Genomic DNA, 18,157 nt, shown 5'->3' on the forward strand with positions numbered 1-18,157 from the left:
GGCTTAGATGGAGGAAACTGATTCGCTGTGGCGACCCCTGAAGGGAAAAGCCCAAAGGAAGAGAAGATTTCTGATGATGGAGGACAAAGAAAATTCTGATTATAATCACGTTTATGAGTATTTCTTTATTCAAATCATGATTTAGGAGCAGATGAAAAAATATTGTTTGAAAATGATCTTATTTATGACGTAGAAAATATAATGGGCGGGGCCACAAGCTCCCTGCTCTGCCCCATTCTGATGCATCCACAAACAGATCCATGAACGTCTTTGTTTTCCTCGTCTGACCTGGAATCTGGATCAGAACTGGACGGCTGGATAGCTCAGATTTTGCTGCCATTTTTGTTGCACTGCTAATGCTAACTCCTGCTAGCTGCGAGCTCTCAGCAACATGGAGGGGAAAGGGGAGTGCGGTTGCTCCTCACCAACAGTCACACCAACAACTCAGAGGTAAATTTCTAATGAGCCGCTCTGCATAAAACTATGTCCCCGAAAACGACTCAGGTTGTTAGATTTGTTTTGTTCTCCAGTCCATCACAACCGAAGAACAACAAAGAAAAGGTTTCCTGAAAATGGACAATAAACATGTTTCTTTTTTTGTGAAATCAGACTTTTAACAGCAGAATGAAACGGCTCCCTTCTGCCTCCAGTGGTCATTTTAAGAACTGCAAGTGTGTGATTAAAAATCAGGAATATAAAGTGGAGGTATAAAAATCACCTATATTACCTTAATACTTTACATATTAAGTATTTGTTAGCTTAAAAAATGACAGCGAGTCAAATATTGATTAAGTTTCTAAAAATCTCCCAAACTTGACAGATCTGTCGGTCGACCTCATGGATATTTTCCTGCATCCAAATTTAGAGAACGTGTCCAAACCTGTTTGTTGGGGACAATCTACCTCTGTCTGATGGTCAGTCCAGCCCTGATCTCCACGTCTGCCTCCAACACCGCAGGCGGAGCGAGGTCAGGAGATCAATTGGCGTGAACGTGATGGTCGCCGCGCGCACAGCGGTCCGACGACGGCAGGAAAAGCCTGTCAACAGCTTCCTGACAAACCGCTCTCTCCTTTCCGTCTTTTCCGGCCCGGTTCCCAACGAGAGCTCAGGAATGAGGGGAGAACATTCCAGCAGAGGTCATGTGATCAACAGGATCCAAATGACAGGGGATTCAAACAGGAGATTTTAAAACAAACACGGAGAATGTCGACATTTAGAGAATAGAATGGTCCCAAGATGTTTCAACCTCAAAGCATTCTGGGAGATGAAGTCAACCTTTACAAATTCCGTGTATTTACCAATTTTTACTGGTTTCTGCTCTGAAACCACCGTCACAGTTGTGCTCCGTCAGAGTTCGTAAACGTCCGTCTGTTTGTCTGCAGACGACGTTTTCTCGGACAGCGACCCCTCCTGGATGGCCCGGCTCTCCGTCCCCCTCACAGCAGATTACCATGACAACGTGTTTGTTCCTGATGAACCTCCATCCTCTGAAACTGAGAACCCGCCCCGGGGGGCCCTCAGCTCCTCCTCCTCTTTCTCCACCTTTGGTGAGACATCATTCTGCTTTTGTTGTTGACCATATTTCCTTCTTTTCGTAAAAAAAACTTTTCATCTTCACTTCAGGAAAGACTCCAGAGAAGGACGGCCCACTGGGCGGAGCTCTTCTGTCCGAGGTCAGCACACTGTTTGAGATGCTGATGACCCAGAAGGCCGACGCCCACCCCGGCCCCCGGCCTGACGTGCTGTACCGGCTGTCGGCGGCGTACCGCCGCTCGGTGGGCCTGGATGCAGCGGCGGCTGCAGGCGACAGGCGGGCAGACGGGGCCACGCGTTCACGACCCCCCCACAAACCACTTCCACACAACTGAGAGACTGAACACATTTCACCTGACGGGGAGGGGGCGTGTCCATCACACCTGAGACTCCGACAGCAGCAACTTCATTCAGCAATAATGAAAACAGCGATTCTGATGAAGAAACTGGACTCTCCTCCAGTTGTAGATCAACTGTAGTTTGAGTGGATTCATGATGGGAACGTCTTTGACCCGGAGAACGGACTCAATGATCCCAGAGATGAGATCCAGCATCCACTCCGTGAGAAATGTAAAGAAGTTGTTTGTATAACTGCACTGTTCAAAGTAGACACTGTACCTACAGAACTCCACCAGACTCTGGCTCCTCCCACTTTGTCTAGTCTATGTTTGGTGGGCCGGACCAAGACGAGCGACTCGTTTGTTTTAGTTTCCTGTTAAAGTTCAGGTGATTTTCTGCAGGCGCTGAAGCTACGGTTAGCCTTCATGAGGGCGGGGCCTCTGTAAGGGTGGAGCCTCCTTGAGGGCGGAGCCTTCACACGTCTGGCATATTGTATTCGTCTGGGACTGAAGAATACCTTTATAGATGTCTTTGTCAAAGTGAATTTTTCTTTTTTCTTAAAGAACAATCTTTGTTTGTCCTCATTTACTCAGGTTAGTCGTTCCGTTTGTGTTATGAGTTCATAAGTCAGTACATTATACATATGAGAGTTAAAGTCTGTTCTTCTGCTGAAGGTTTGTGTTGACTCGTGTCCAGATTGAGCTGGAGGAACGACAGATCTGCAGGTTTGTTTGTGAAAGATTTGGAGAAGTTTGATTTGGTTCCTTGTGAAGGTGAAAAGTCATGTTGTGAAGAAAGCTTTAGTCCATTTGTTGACGTGATGATGTTTACTCGAAGGTTTTCATGGTTTTGGATGGTTGCCATGGCAACGGGATCTGAGAGTCTGAGATGATAGTCGGAGCGTGGAGGTTTCCCATCCTTTACTAGTTTTGTTTGTTCTTACACTCGTGTTCAGGGCGCGATACATTTTAGGTGATTAAATTAGTTTGGAGTTTATGCCACCAGGTGTCACTCAGATACAAGGACCAGAAGCTGGAGAGGCGCTGTAGAAACCAAAGACTCAATATCAAAAGTTAATGCTGTACAATAATAAGATCATTTCATAAAAAAGGTTAACCTGAAAAGTATTCAAGAGTCCATGTAGACAAAGATCTCCCAGGAAACCAGATGTTCTCCTTTTGAAGTCCATGTTTCTCCATGTTTCTGTCTTCAGTTTTAATGTCAGACATGAAAACTTTTAGAGTAACTTTGACAGAATGAAATGTATCTTCATACGTTTGATGGAATTAACCGGTGCATCCTTAGTCTGTTTCAGTGTTTTTGAGTTCAGCAACATTTTAAGGACAATATTAAAGCTGCAAAAATCCGTCTGTGAACCAAAACTCTGATTCCCAAAGTCCTAAATCGGCTGAAGAAATTCTATTTCTGTTGATCAGTAAACATCTTGAATGTGAAGAACTCTTCAGTTCTTTGTAAGTTTTTGCTTTGAAACATCTCTAAGTTCCCAAAGTCAAAGCTGTTATTTTCTGTTACAAGCAGCACTTTGTACAGTTTGTCAAAAACATTTTTGAGTTATTTTGTAATATTTTCAATAAAATATGTATCTTTTGTGAACTGTTATTGATTGAAAAATCTTTTTCTTTCAAAATGCAGTTATGTGTTCTTCTTTAATGGTTGGTTAATCAGAGATCCGTTTGAAGCTACAATCAGCTCAGAAACCTAAACTAGAAAATCCAAACAGAACTTAAGATTTCACACGATGATCAGACGTCCTGCAGCGACGGGATGATGGAATGTCGATAGTTTTGACCCAATTCATGAAACCAATGTTGATCTTTAAATGTTGATGTTTACATTTTAATTATATTTTTAAGTTCTGTCCAAAGAAAGTAATTGGTTCAAACAGCCGATTGATTCACAAAACTGAAGGAAATACAGTGGAGTTTAGCTCAGAGGAGAACATTTTTCAAAATCACAATAATTTATTAAATGGTTAAATATCGACAGACCAGCTCCCCATGGAAGAGAAACCTTTTGATTCTCTGACTGTAAGAACAAAAACTATAAAAAAAAAAATTCTCATGAACTTTTTACAGCCCATTTCTATAAAACCAGCAGGTGGCGCTCTTAAATATCACATAAAAGTTTAACCTCATTTACATACTTTTCTCTGGATCCAATGTGCGTCATTTATTGTGATCAATTAGACATAAACATCTAAATGTCACATTTGTTAACAAATGCAACGTAAAAATTAAAAAAAGTTATTTATATATTTTAGCTGAAGAAGATAAAACATTTTTGACATTATTTATGCAGTTCTTTTTATGTATTTTCTCAACTTTTACATATTTTTTGGGAAAAAAGTGTAATGACTCAGTCTGTGTTATTATTTAACACACATAAACAAAAACAAAATAAACAAACAAAAACAAAAAAACATCAAAGCTGTAAAACAACGATTACATTATAAAGTAAAGATAAAGCAAAGATGTGAACATAATCCTATTGGATTAACATCTTTGGGAGTCTAAAATCATGTAAAATTATTAAAATATGCATTTTTGTCACAATTATATATTATTTATTAGAATCTGTAAATTATTACCGTAGAAACATGTTATTTTATTCTTTATTATAAACCACTGATTTCATGTTTGCTGTTCTGTTTCCTTGACCTGAGCGCCCTCTACTGGTTAGGGGATAAAACTGCATTGCAGTAGGTTTTTTAAGTGAAAAAAAATATATACTTTTTTAGAAATGTAAATATTTAAGCATTAAAAATTTCGCAATGTAATGTAATGCTCCTCGGGTTTAAGAAAAATACTAGAAATACTATATAAACTGTAGAAATAAAAAAACCAATATGGATACAGGATTCAGGACGGTGTGGAGCATCTCTACTCAGACACAATCTTTGTTTTGGTGACATGAACATAAAAAATTCTTAAAACCAAAACATCTACAATCTACACCATAAAGAGTCTTTTTTACTGTAGTAAAGTAAACCTCAACATTTAAGTTGTACTGTAGTAAAAGTACAGTAGAAATTTCTCTCTTCAGTTCATTTTAAGTCTCCACCGTGGAGGCGGCTGCATTTTATTTTCACATTTTAAAACACTTTGTGATTTCATCTGTAAAAAGTGCTTCATAAATATGTAAATTCTTCTTCTGTTCATGTTTTTGCATGATGATGACGACCTCCAGGGAAGGTCAGGTCTGCTGATGCAGAATCAGACTGTACTGCTCAGGTCAGTTAAAGCCCCCAATGACCATTTTTTATTTAAATAAAACGTTCCCAGTAATGTCTTAATGATTATGAAGCTTTTAACCAAAATCCCACAATCTAAATGTCCTAAAAAGTAATTTTTCATGTTGTTCTGAAGGCCCAGTTTCCAAAATCTCTGAGGGGGCGTGGCTTTTGGTGCTCCGCCCCAGATGAGCCGCCGTTCACATTTCCGTGGTCACATCAAGAAGCTCCGTGGAGTCTGGTGGAGATTTTCCAGCGTTCTCAGTCCTGCTACCGTAAGTATTGGATGAAACTCACACCAAAAATCCAGTGATGCTGATTTGACCACAGAAATGTGAACGGCGGCTCATTTGACTGCAGTCAATGTGAAGATACCATCTTCTCTTCTCCAGAACCTGAACTAGACACTAGGAACAGATGAGGGTTTAGTGCATGTGCAGCAGAGCTGTTGATGGAAAGAAGATCATTCATTCAAACAGAGTCTGTCCAAGACAGTTTGATTGATTTATAAGGAGAAATAATCGGAAATTAGTTCTTATTACTTTTGTTCTCTTTCAGAAGAAAAATGACACACAGACATGATAAAAACTCTAAAACAGGATTTTCATTGGTCATTTCTACAAGAAATAGAACAGGATAAAACTTTATTGATCCCACAAAGGGAAATGATCTTGTAACCATTAGCTCAGTAGATGTAGAGCTCATCAGCTCTACTGTCCTCCCCACAGCAGTTCCTCCATAGAAGAGGGCAGATCTTACAACAACTCTTCAAGTCCTGTAAACTCTGAAGGACCTCAGTGTCTCCTCAGCCTCTAAGCTAACACGGAGCTACGATAACTGACATCTACTGTGTTAGAAAAAACTAATGAAGTCAGTTCTGAGAGATCTGATCCAAACATTGAACAGGAAATCCAGATGTTGGTGGTTTAAGTCCACACGGACATTCTGGATAGAACCAGAGCAGGTCAGGTGTGTCCCGGTTCACCTGTCAGAGCCGACCTGCAGATGATCATCACCTGAGGAGCTCAGTCATGTCCTGTTCTTACCTTTCCAATACCCCCCCCCCACAAAACCTCTGCATGGCTGAGAGTCAAAGTTCATCTTAAATAATGTTCCTTCCTTCTTTCCTCTGGGTTTCTGCTGAGTCTGCAGGAGTTTATCTCAACTTCCAGAAAAGCGCAATAAGCTTTTGAAGCCTTTAGGGAAAATATTCATTTAAAAGGCAAACTGCTGCCGTTTAGATTTACTGTTCACTAAAGAAAAAGAGCAAAAACAACACTTTTCTCCTCCTCCAGCCGGAGCGCGAGCAGGCAGCAGCAGCAGCTCTGTGGCAGCAAATAAATCTTCCAAGTTCATACATTGTTTGCTGCTAAGAGAGTTACTGAATGTGAGAGAAAAATCCAATAAAAACTCAATTAAAAGCAGCCCTGAACTTTTATTCGTAAAGTGCAGTATTACGAGGAGAAGATCCTTCAGAGGAGAAGCGGAGTGACCTGCTGGAGAAGAAACTGCTGCAACAGGTCGAGACGGGGAAGACGTGCAGAGGAGCGCTGAAGGAGCGACAGGTGAAGGAGCGACAGGTGAAGGAGCGACAGGTGAAGGAGCGACAGGTGAGGGAGCGACAGGTGAAGGAGCGACAGGTGTCTCTTTGTCCTGCTCCCGTCAATGATGGCGAGCAGCAGAACTGCAGACTTACCGTCTACTGTATTTCTAATGGACTCTGAAGCAGATTCGGCTAAAAGAACGCCAATTTTAAAGGCGCCGACGCGCGTTGAAGCCACCACTTCCAATGGGAAGTAAAAGTAAACGTGGATTAAATGCGTGTTTCAGGCTTGGCGTTCAACACAAACACGTCTCTATGTGTGTTTTCGAGAGCGGTTTCAGGCTCTAAGTAAAAACATGAATCTATTTCATTGAACACATTCTAAAAGTTAAACCAGGTTGAACTTTGACCAATCAGGGTCTCCGATTTGGTAGTGACGAGAGGACGGCGTTCCTTTCCGTTTTTGGAAGTGAAACTGTCGGAAAATTGATCATGAAGGAGAAATAAATAATTGTGGTTTGTATCCGTCTGGAGTTATATGACACCAAGTCTTTTATATCGGAATAGAGCGTGAAAAAAAAGTCTGGAACAAGATTCACCAGATTTACACGCTATACAGACACCGTATGCGAAACACAGGCCGGGATCAGAGGTCAAGGTCACTGAAACAGCGGTATCATCTCCGCCGCGGTTCATCCACCACAAGACAACCCAAACCATCCTGTCTGCATCCTGTCAGCTGGGCTTGTTCTGATCCAAACAGAAGGTGGATCCATGTCCAAACAAAGGACTGACCAAGTCAAACTGCTGCTACAAAGGTTTAGTTTCTGACCTTCTCCTCCTCCTTCAGAGTGGAGTCTGGAGTTTGATCACCACAGCAGCAGGACATAAGAACCCCCGAAGGAACAGGAACTCAGATGGGAGGCGATGTGCTGAACTACATTCCTCTCTTTATGCAATAAAAAATACCTTCTCTCCATCCTTCAGTCGCTCTGAGCGGCCGACCTCGATGCACTTTTAACGGCAGATCGCTGCTGGTTTGAAGGTTTGATTCCAGCAGAAAAAAACCTCACCAAGGAGAAGAACAAAAAGCTCCAGTCAGTAAAGAAAGCTCCAGTGAGTCGTTGGTGGAAGGTTACGATTAACACAGTTTACAGCAAAAGAGATTTAAAAAACTCAGAGGACAAAAGTTTTATTTAACCACAAAACTGTGGAAAATTGTGAAGTTATTTTATCTGAAGATGTACATTAACATAAATGTAACAATGTCATCTTTGTCTCCGTGTAATGAATCCAAATGAGGTTTATGTCGACGGTTGAAAAGTTCTTATGATGGAAAAGCATCTGGAATTAATAAAAAAAGATCTCATTTAGGACCTTCTATAAATGTGAACTCCTGCGTTGGATTTGAATGCCTTCCCTCCTAATTTTTCTTGAGTTAAATAATCCAGAAAAAATCATTTTTTAACCTCAGAGTTTAAGGAAAAAACAAACCAACTTTTTAAGTTTTTAGAGTCAAAATCTTCACAACACTTCTGTGTTTTGGTTTCTTTACCATCTAAATTAGCATGTTTGTTTATTCCATATTTTCATGTGTTTTAATATTTAATTATTCAGATAATTTTCCCACATTTCCAGATGAAGTGATACAGAAAGACGCGATGAAGTTTGAGCAGAAACACAAGAGGAAACTGGACTCACATCATGATTCTGTGAGCGAACATGGTGATAGAACCGACCTGAGCAGAACATACAGCAGGATGGAGGTTCATTTCTCCGTTTCCTGAGCTCTCATCGATTATTCTGGTGAGCCCTAAACAGAAGAGGCTGTTTTTCTCCACTCTGCTGTTAATTCACTGCTCATGTCGCTGCAGGAGAAAACATTTATTGTATTTTTCTCATAAATATTCTTGGGAGGGGGGACAGCATGACTAATGTGGCGTTGCTGTATATCTTCCCGTTGCTGACCCGCCCCCCTCCAGCTCGGTGATGGGGACTCGGAGCTTCGTGACTCCGACTCCCGTCGTGTTTTTGTGGCTCTCTGATGCTGTTAAAGATTTCCTATTATCATGGTGGCTCCAGTATTTAATTAAGGCTTAAAACACAACATGAAAAGGCTGAGCCGGAGCGTAAAAATGGAAAAGAGTCACTAAAAGGTGCATTATGATAATCACAGAACACATTTCTGATTCATTACCTCTGCTGGCCCTGAAACGTCCGAGGATTTGAGCGGAAAAGCGGCTGGCCTGCTGCCAGGCTCTGTGAATCAAATCCTGAACAGAGGACTGGCCCGGATGGATCCATAAATAAAGCTGTTGGGTTAATGCTGACTGTTAAATGAGCTCTGCAGACGCTGCTGCTGCACATTTCCTGAGTGTCCGTCGTTTGGAGGGAGGTGTAATGCCGGCGGGGGGCACTAGAGGGCAGCAGCCGCCTGCGAATGCGCCGCAGAAACTCCTGACCAAACTGCACATAAGCAGTAATTTATTAACACCATCTTCTCAGATGTTCCTGTCAGCCCCCCCACGACAACAGCAGGGCTGTTTACTGAGGTTCCCACGGTAACGGCATGCACTGAACAGGACGGGACAAAGTTTTAACGTCTGAAGCTGAAGATGCTGATGCAGTTTACTGAAACGCTTCTGAAGCTCACGACCCAACCAGGTGTTCGGTTCTGACCGAAGCCTCACATTTCATCAAACCAAACAGGCGAGCTGTGTCGCTGTGAGCAGACAGACGGGTGGCGGTCTGGAACGGCGTGGAAGCTGGCGGAGCTTCTATTTATGTGAACATCTGCAGAGAGATGAGCTGCGATCGGCGCCTGCAGCTGGAGGATTTATCTTCCCTACACCCTCCATCCATCTTCAGAGGCACTTACTCTCCACTTTTCATTCAAAAACATTAGTGGTGACGGCGCCTTTTCTCCCACAGAGGCGCCATAAAGCTCCGATCCAGCTGGTGAAGTCCTCCCACTCATGGCTTCATCGTTTTGTGGTTTTAAATTGAAGATTTTGCTCTTTTGTTCCCTGAAGTTCAACGTGAAACGTGAAGCTGAAAGCTCTGTGAACCTTGAGTCTGATCTTCATGCAGAGACGTCAGATGTTTATGACGCCACAAAGATTGATCACAATGTGCTAAAAAACAAACAATAAATGGATTTTCAATGAAAGACTTGACTTTGACGTCACTGAGGACGTTTAGAAAAAGTTTAACATCATACTGGAGTTAAAAACAAAAGGATTGAATACTGTAGATGAAGTCTCTTTGGTTAGAAAATCTCGATTCTCAAAGTCCAACAAAAGTGACGTTCTCCCTGAGCCGTAGTTTAACCAGGAACCTCTAAACCAGATTCATGTATTCATTTGAGGAGCAGGAGTTTGTTTCAGGTTCATCACTACAGAAACATTAAAGGGAATCATAAGTCTTACAGGAGGATCCGCTCCAGAAACTTCAAAGAACTAAAGCTTTAGTCACATGCACCCGTATGGGGGGCTGATACGGGTCTTTGGGTTGTCCGGTCTTAAGGTGAGCACAGGTGTGTCTGCAGTTCCCTTGAGGCTCGTACCACCACCTCATGGACGTTATGAAAATGGAACGTACCATTGTCACGCATGTGAAGTATATGGTGAAGTATTCATAAGGATAATGGGAGTTACACGCACTTATGATGTCGGGTGTCCTAATACCACACTCTAGCCGATAGTAAGGTGTGAGGACTGACTCCTTACACAAAAGCTGCATTAACGGGATGTGCATGTGATACGCGATTGCCTATAGAACGTCCACACAAACTATTCTCTGTCTCATTTTCTGACAGGATGCAGTCGGGAGCGTGCACGTACCACGTGAACAGCACTAACACAGAGGGAGCTGGTTGCAGGAAAGATGGCGTCCAAACACAACATTAAACTCATCATTAGCCGGAAGATGAATTTGCATATCTATCCTAGAATATTCCTCACTGTAACCGTAACCCGACTCTGGTGTTTTTCTAAGGAAGAGTGTTGAGCTTCATTTGAACTTTGGTTGAGGACTTTTGCCTAATGATGCTCTGGTGCCATCTTGGGGTCACGTTGTCGTCTGCGGCCTCTTGCACTAACAGGATCCTGATTCAGTCTGAAGGATTTGGGGGTTGAACAAATGAAAATCCACATGATACGCCTGCGTTTCACGTACGTCCCCTTACATGTTGTAGAGGTGTTCACTACGACCTGTCGCCCGCAGCACGCCTGTAGGAAAAAAGAGAATACTTACTCTCTACGGTTCACTGATGCCTCGTTTCCACTTAGCGGTCCGGGATTTTGGGAGATTCTATTATAACCAATTTAGGGCCCGTTTGATGTAGGTCCATAGAAAAATGGAACGGACCGGTTGGAGGAGGTGCTACTGTTGAAACCCGTCATTAAGCTTCATATTTACGAAGAACCAAAAACCGAATGAGCTGTCGGACGACCTCCATCGTTGTTGTTAGCTCGACAGTCCACTTAGAACGGAAACACTCACCTGATTAGCATGGACCATCCTAAACCAGACAGTCCTACTCAGTGAGTAAAGAGTCGGTCTGAAACCGTAAGAACAGGTAGACTAGATTAGAATAGAGCACATTATAATTACTGTCCACATGTATAATGGAAGTAAAAGCTGACACTCTCTCACTCTGTGCAGAAAAACAAATACATAAAACATGTAGATTGTGTACTAAAAAGTACATTGCAGATAAAACATAACATAAACAAAGTTGTGATTAAAGCTTAACGACGGTTTAGACCTAAACAGTTTTTCAGATTTCAGTTCAGTTTGAGGAGCAGAAAAACGTGTTTCCCCTGAAAACCCGACCTCTTCAGGAGACTCAGAGCTCCATCCTTTCAGACTCCAGGAAGCTGATAAAACGGCGGCAGTCCAACTGCATCAAAGGTCAAGTGGAGGCAGCAGGAGAGTCGGTGGAATTAGCATGGATGTTCCTCCTCTCTGTTCCGGAGCCACATAAATGTTTGTTTGCTCTCTCGGCCTCAGCAGCAGAAAAAGAACCCAGCAGAAGCTTTTTCAGATGTGGGTTCAGAGGCCGGAGAGCTCAGAGACACGGCCCACTGTGGTCAAACGCCAGCGGCCAGCAGGCAATTTACTCCTCACCAAACATTTATTAGAGCCTAAACTGCAGCTGGCGATGGCGCTTTATCTCCCCGGTTCATGTCTGAGAGCCGCGGCTTCATCCTCGGCTTTCTCCTGTGATCATTTTAAACCATCCCTTCAGATCGCAGTTACTCGTAGCCTTTCAGCTCCTCAGGACACTCAGAGATAAAAAACAAGCCGATGCTTTTCTCGTCAAGCAAGGAAAATAGTCTGCAGGATTTCTGCATTTGCTCAGTTTATCTGCTCCTCTGGTTTCACTAAAAACATTTGATCAGAACTGGACCGACTGAATAATTACAAACCGTTTTCCAATACAGTTTGTTTAATCTTTTTGTTTTCTGGAAGAAACAGCTTATGTATAAATCCCATTTTAAGGAGATGTTTTTGGGACTTGATGCTGTTAATCATCATGTGTTTATTAGTAAATTATTGAGTTTTGTTTTTTAAATAATAAAATTAGCTTGGATTAAATCCCATTAGAGTGATAGGAAGCAGTTTGAGGGTCAAATGTAGAATAGAATAGAAAAGACTTCATTAATTCCTTTGGAAATCCTCAGGGAAACTCAGGTACCAGCGTCTGTACAGCACCACAAATGGAGTAAAATAACTAAATAAAGTAAAATAGACTGAATATAGCTAAATATATAAAATAGAAAAAGAATAAATAACACAAAATAATCAACATTTCACGATGTACTTCAGGGCTCCGTTTAAGGACCATTTCTGCTCAGTATTTTTAACAGTGATCTTCACAAAAGAAACAATATTTGACATCAGGAAACAAAGATGTAAATCCAGACTGATGGGAGAAGAGGACCAAGGGGTTAAGCTTCAAGATTCTGATGATCCCCATGTTCTGATTAACTCCCTCTGACAACTGAGGTCTGCTCCTCTTCATCAGGACCTCCTCATCTTCTTCTATAACCAACAATAGGAAGCATCCTATCACATCCGTAGAACCAAACATGAAGGACCTGCATTGGTTAAACGTTTTGCAACTTCGAAAAAAAATGAATTCATTCATTTATTGAACAAGTATGCAGATGACACTGTTCTCTTCATTTAACGGAAAAGCCGGAAGTACTCATGAAACTAGCAAACTGCTCCTAAAATTGTGTCTAACAGTAAATATTGAAAATATTGTTTATATGTTACAAACCTTTTTAACTTCAGACGTTTGTGTTCATGCAGATGAATTCACAGAGCAAGACATCACTTTGAATTCTACTTTAACTTGTCAAAATCAATAAAAAAAAAAACATTTTCTGCACATTAATTAGACATACAAACTCAAACACAAAATCTTTAACATACTCTAACTTTTCAACTGTTAACACTATAATTCCAGTAGATTCTGAAGGAGTAAAGCGGAAACCGGCGCTTTACCCCTTCAGAATCTACTGGAATTATTGTGTTAATGGACTTAAAGTTACAATAAATCAAAGAACAAACACTAGAGCTCCAGTGTTAAAGGGTTAAATTACATTTTTGTTTCATTTCTATCGTTTGTTCAAACCTCTTCAGGGATTCTGGGTAAAAACTGTCTCTTTTTCATTAAATCCAAATCAAAAATGACCCTTCGTTAAGATCAGTGTAGGTTTGTAGAATGTCCATGTATAATTAAAGAAACGATGCACTTTCTTCCTGATCACTTCTGTAAATGGATCCATTTCCATTTAAATAATTAGCTCCGTCTCTGTCAGGAAGACCAGCAGCTGCATCTTCATGTGCGAGCTCCAACCAGGTGATGCGGCTTCACTTCTCACCAAACAAGCCTAATTAATGAGGATATTTCAGGACTAAAGCAGGTGTCACAATAATGATAACACCTTCACAAGTTTAAGAAGAAATCCACACATATAATTAGACCAAAGAAAAAAATATGCATCAACAAACAAAGGTTATTCCTTCGTTTTTATTGAGAATTTTATTTATAAAAAGCTTCTTTGCTTATTTCAGAGAGACTTCAGTGAACACTGGAGTCAAACGAGGATCAACCGATTGTTTGAAGTCTGGAGATCACAGATCCTCACATTCAGACCATTCATTGGTGGAAAGAGATTCTACAACATATTCTCCTGTAAAAACATTAAGTATTTGTTTCCTGGATTCTCGGTGCATCTCCTTGAGTTTGGAGACTTTTTAGATGAATTATATTTTTGTTTTCTCTGGTCAGATTTTAAAACTCTTGATTCAATTGATCAAATCATCCGTAATCATCAGAATATGATTGGTTTTGGTTAAATCTAACCCACTACAGTGTGAGTAACCAGGAACGACTGGTATCCATTAGCAACCGTAACCCCACAGGAATTAGCCGCACATTCAAACTGTCACAAACAGCGGCGTTCTCACTGATTTGACTTCCTCTTAACACTCGATGGATTCATTCTGGCAGAGGAGGAATTATCTATAAAAGTAAAGCGTCTCTTCAAAGGCTTTTGAGGCTCAACTTAATTTATTGCCACAATCCATCGAACAACATCCATCAGGTTTGATAGCACGGCGGCTCCCCAGGCTCCTGTGTGATCTGAGCGATGAGGTATAGCTTTGATATCTGCCGCCGTTAAATAATTGATGCTTTAGCTTCTGTGTCCAGTGGGATTTGATGGTGGGACAAACATTGAAAGTTCTCCAATGTGCTCCAATGGTTTTTAGAAAGCAGTGGTTTCCACCCACAAGTTCCATTCTTGTTTAAGGTTTTTCTTACTGTAGATTGTTCTTCACAAATGTTAGGATGTGGCAAAGGGTTCCTGGAAGTCTTTAGCTGAAACTCTGAGGTTCTTCTTCACCTCATTGATCATTCTCTGCTGTGCTCCTGCACTCATCTTTCAGGGCGACCAGGGAGAGCAGCGAGAGAACGAAACTTCCTCCAGTCGTAGATATTTAATCTCACCGTGGACACACACATTAAGGCTTTTAGAGATACTTTCCCAGTTTCCCACAGGTCTACAATTCACGACTGCTGGTCTTCTCTTTTGAGGCCATTCTTCTTTAGGACAGAAAAATCCAAACTGGAGTGATGGTTTTATAGGGAAGTTCAGCTAAAACCAACACATCATATTACAATTCAACTCAAGGTTATGGTCATTGACTGGACTGAGTGGTTCCTGCCCCTAGTGTTATAAACAGGAAGCACCTGGTGGTGGCTCCAAGAAGCCAAATAAAAAAGAGACTTCTATAGAGAAATAAACAAGTGGTACTCAGTCATTCCATTGATCAGAATAACCATTTTTGCTCTGATAGCTTTTAACATATTCTTGATAACCCCTTTTTCAGGTTATAAACTGACCAGACGCCTCAAAAAAAGTAGGCGGAGCCCACTTTTAAAGAGAAAAATGCAAATAACTTATGTAAACAATGTTTATGTGGATTTATTGTTTGTTTTAGTCTATTGAGTCTTGTGGCAGTTTATATTTAGAGTAAACGTAAAGCATATTCTTGTCTACTGCACAGCAGTGTTTTATTACTTTTGAGATGCAAAATTCTAAAGTACTACAGTACAGTACTACATGTATACATTTTACTTAAAAACTTGATTTTTCATCAACATGATCATGTTTATATTTGGAAGGAAAAGTTTGAAGGCACAATATAGTCAAAGTGATGGTGAACGCCATGTTTAAATTGGTTTTGTGGCTTTTTTAATTCAAGTAATTCTGCTGCAGCAGGAGAATGTAATTAGACACCAGATGTATTTTAGTTTGAAAGGAGCTTGTATGCGCTGCAGTCAGAAGACGTAAATAGGAAAACATACCAGCTGTAATTCAATGATTGTAAATATTTGAACGGTTCATTTTGTAGATAAATGGCTCATTGGTCACACGGATATAAAGTGTATTTTTGTGATTCTTACTGTTTTTATTGGTAAAAAATTGGACCAAAAGCAGAGACTTGGTCTAGGGGTTCACTTACTTTTCCCGCTCTTTATTGAGAGTTGTTCTGTTTGTGTGATTTTTGTTTAATCCGAATGAATTTCTAATACTGTGACTTAGATAAACAGAACAATTTATGTTCTTTTCAATTTATGCAGAAATCCAAACTTTTTTCTGGTAATCGTAGCTCATATCTCACTTACGGCTAATGTGTGTTGGTCAGTGGGTGGAAGGTTTCATGATTGTAAAGATCAAGTCGATTATCCTCACCTCATTTGACTTTGAGTCATCATGGCGTCCAAAGGCTCGAGCGCCAGCAGAACACGAGTGTCAAACTGTCAGCTGTCATAAACTGATGGGATTGTTAAAGTTTTGACTGTGAGCTATGTGATCACCACTGGAAAACTTGAGATGAAGCCGTCCAACAAAACTCTGAACAAAAATGCTTGTTTTTCTTATTTACCATTAAAGAGACGTTGTTATGGCAACACTTTGCAAGGGTTGGAGTCTGATTTAATGCAGATTCATTCTTCATACTAAAATGTACCTTCTCTGTAACTCTGGAGGTTCGAGTTGTTCATTTTGAAGAGCTGCTCCAGGTTTCTCCTTCATTAAAATCCTCACATCAGGAGTCAAAGACTCAAAGGTGGCGCCGATAGAACCGTCGCCCCGTTTTTTATTAGCAGATTGATTTGCCACCAGGCCGGCCCTTCGGTTTAACCTCCTAATCAGGCGTCGCCCGACTCTTGCCGCCTCCGCCGCTGCTTCGGAGAGACAGAGGAAATAATGAGAGATGGAAAAGGAGATGCAAGAAGATGAAAGAGGCTCTGAGACAGATGGACAGATTCCCTCGGATATGAAAAAGTCCACAGCAGATGAAATCAGAGGGGATGTTTTTATTCTATGTTTTTTCGGTCATTCCCTCGTTCCCTTCAGTATGCTCGTCTGCTCATGTTCGTCTGTTTTCAGACTTTCCATCCAAACATCTGTTTGTTTCAATCTCATCCATATGATGCTGCAGTTTAAACTGCATGTTTTGCTTTCTGGAGGATTTTTCTGACCCGTTCTCAGGAGAAAATTCATCACTCTATTCATGTTTTCTTTTTCTTCACGAGTCGTTTGATGCTGGATGAGTTAGGAGGCCAAAGATTGGAATCCCTAAGAGGAGTTTAGGTAGGTGGAGTGCTCCAGCCCAGGTGGACAAGTTTGAGTTTCTTAGGGTCATGAGTAAGGGAAGATTAGAGCGTGAGATTGAGAGGCGGACTGTTGTGGTGAAAAGAGAGCTGAGCCAGAAAGCAAAGCTCTAGATCTTGTTTCCAGTACTCACCTTTAGTCATGAGCTCTGAGGGAAAATCTAGAGGGAAAATATATCCATTTTAGTGACAAAACAATCACATTTATAGTAGCATTTTCAATTTCAGAATTTCAAGTAGAACTAGTATTTTGTTTGTTTGTTTTATTTGTTTGTTCTGTGTGATTCTCATCTTTTAATCAATTTCTACAACTCACTCCCAGAATGAAAACATGGAAAGTTTGGATAAAATGCCACAGAGTTTGGAAGGAACTGATGATCTAGACACTAATGGAAACAATTTGACTGATAGATGGATGAATGGATAAATGGATGTTATACTCAGAAGAAAATATTTTTTTTTCTGAGAGGATTCCTTCAGATCGATGGAGAAGCTTTGAAAAGAACCATGTTCTAGAAAACAACACAGTTATTTGGATTTTGGCCAAAAAAACTACATGTTTATGTATGGCTATAGCAGCTAAATGAATTGGCTGAAAAAAACAATCTCCCCAATGTTTCTTTTTTTTTTTGTATTTCAGGTTCAGGTTTATTTATCTTATTGGACTAAATTGACCTTACAGAAATTGCTAAACAGTGTGATGTCATCAAAGGGCTGTGACATCACTTTGGCGTAAAGTGATGTCATCATAGGGCTGTGACATCACTGTAGTGTAAAGTGATGTCATCACAGGGCTGTGACATCATTGTAGTGATGTAAAATGATGCTTGATTTCACTGCGTGACCTCATTCAAAGTCATAAATTTCAGCGAGAAATCTTTATAGCTGATGTTAGTGAGACGAGACAACACTCAAGTTTCTACTGAGACTACTAACTTTAAGTTTAAGCCAGCTTTACGGAAAACTGAAAAAAACAAGAGACAAAAATGGTTCTTAAAAAGATTTTAAGAATTCTCAAGAACGCCAGGAGATTCCACTACAGAAGATTTGAAGATGAATCTTCTCTTGTGGAGGAACGAGAAGAGGAGCCCGTGGGACCTCCTGAAGCCCCCAACGTCCCCTCTAAAGAAAGCCAAATGAGGGATCTAATATCATTTACTGATATTAGCATGACTCAGCAGAATGAAAATAAGGAGGAACGACAAAAGGAGCCCGTGGGACCTCCTGAAGCCCCAAACGTCCCCTCTAAAGAAAGCCAAATGGAGGATCTAATATCATTTACTGATATTAGCAT

General features: G+C 40.9%; 1 protein-coding gene and 1 long non-coding RNA gene across 3 annotated transcripts in view; both read left to right on the top strand.

Annotated features, from left to right (window-relative positions):
* pcdh12 (protocadherin 12) overlaps nt 1–3,492 on the top strand; it is a 14,562-nt gene extending 11,070 nt beyond the window's left edge. The window contains exons 4-5 of one of the 2 annotated variants that reach the window (XM_024260328.2): nt 1,383–1,547; nt 1,624–3,492. In XM_024260328.2, the coding sequence (XP_024116096.1) occupies nt 1,383–1,547; nt 1,624–1,868 (410 nt within the window). In that variant the 3' untranslated portion in view covers nt 1,869–3,492. Of the gene's footprint in view, nt 1–1,382; nt 1,548–1,623 lie in introns of those variants that run through there. The other variant, XR_004948545.1, reaches the window with a different exon arrangement.
* Nucleotides 3,493–14,164: 10,672 nt separating this feature from the next.
* LOC112137822 overlaps nt 14,165–18,157 on the top strand; it is a 20,662-nt gene continuing 16,669 nt past the window's right edge. Inside the window, exon 1 of the long non-coding RNA XR_002917621.2 lies at nt 14,165–14,337. This is a non-coding gene — a long non-coding RNA (uncharacterized LOC112137822). The remainder of the gene's footprint in view (nt 14,338–18,157) is intronic.

This window comes from Oryzias melastigma, linkage group LG10 (genome assembly GCF_002922805.2).
Source record: "Oryzias melastigma strain HK-1 linkage group LG10, ASM292280v2, whole genome shotgun sequence".
NCBI classification, from domain to species: Eukaryota; Metazoa; Chordata; class Actinopteri; order Beloniformes; family Adrianichthyidae; genus Oryzias; species Oryzias melastigma.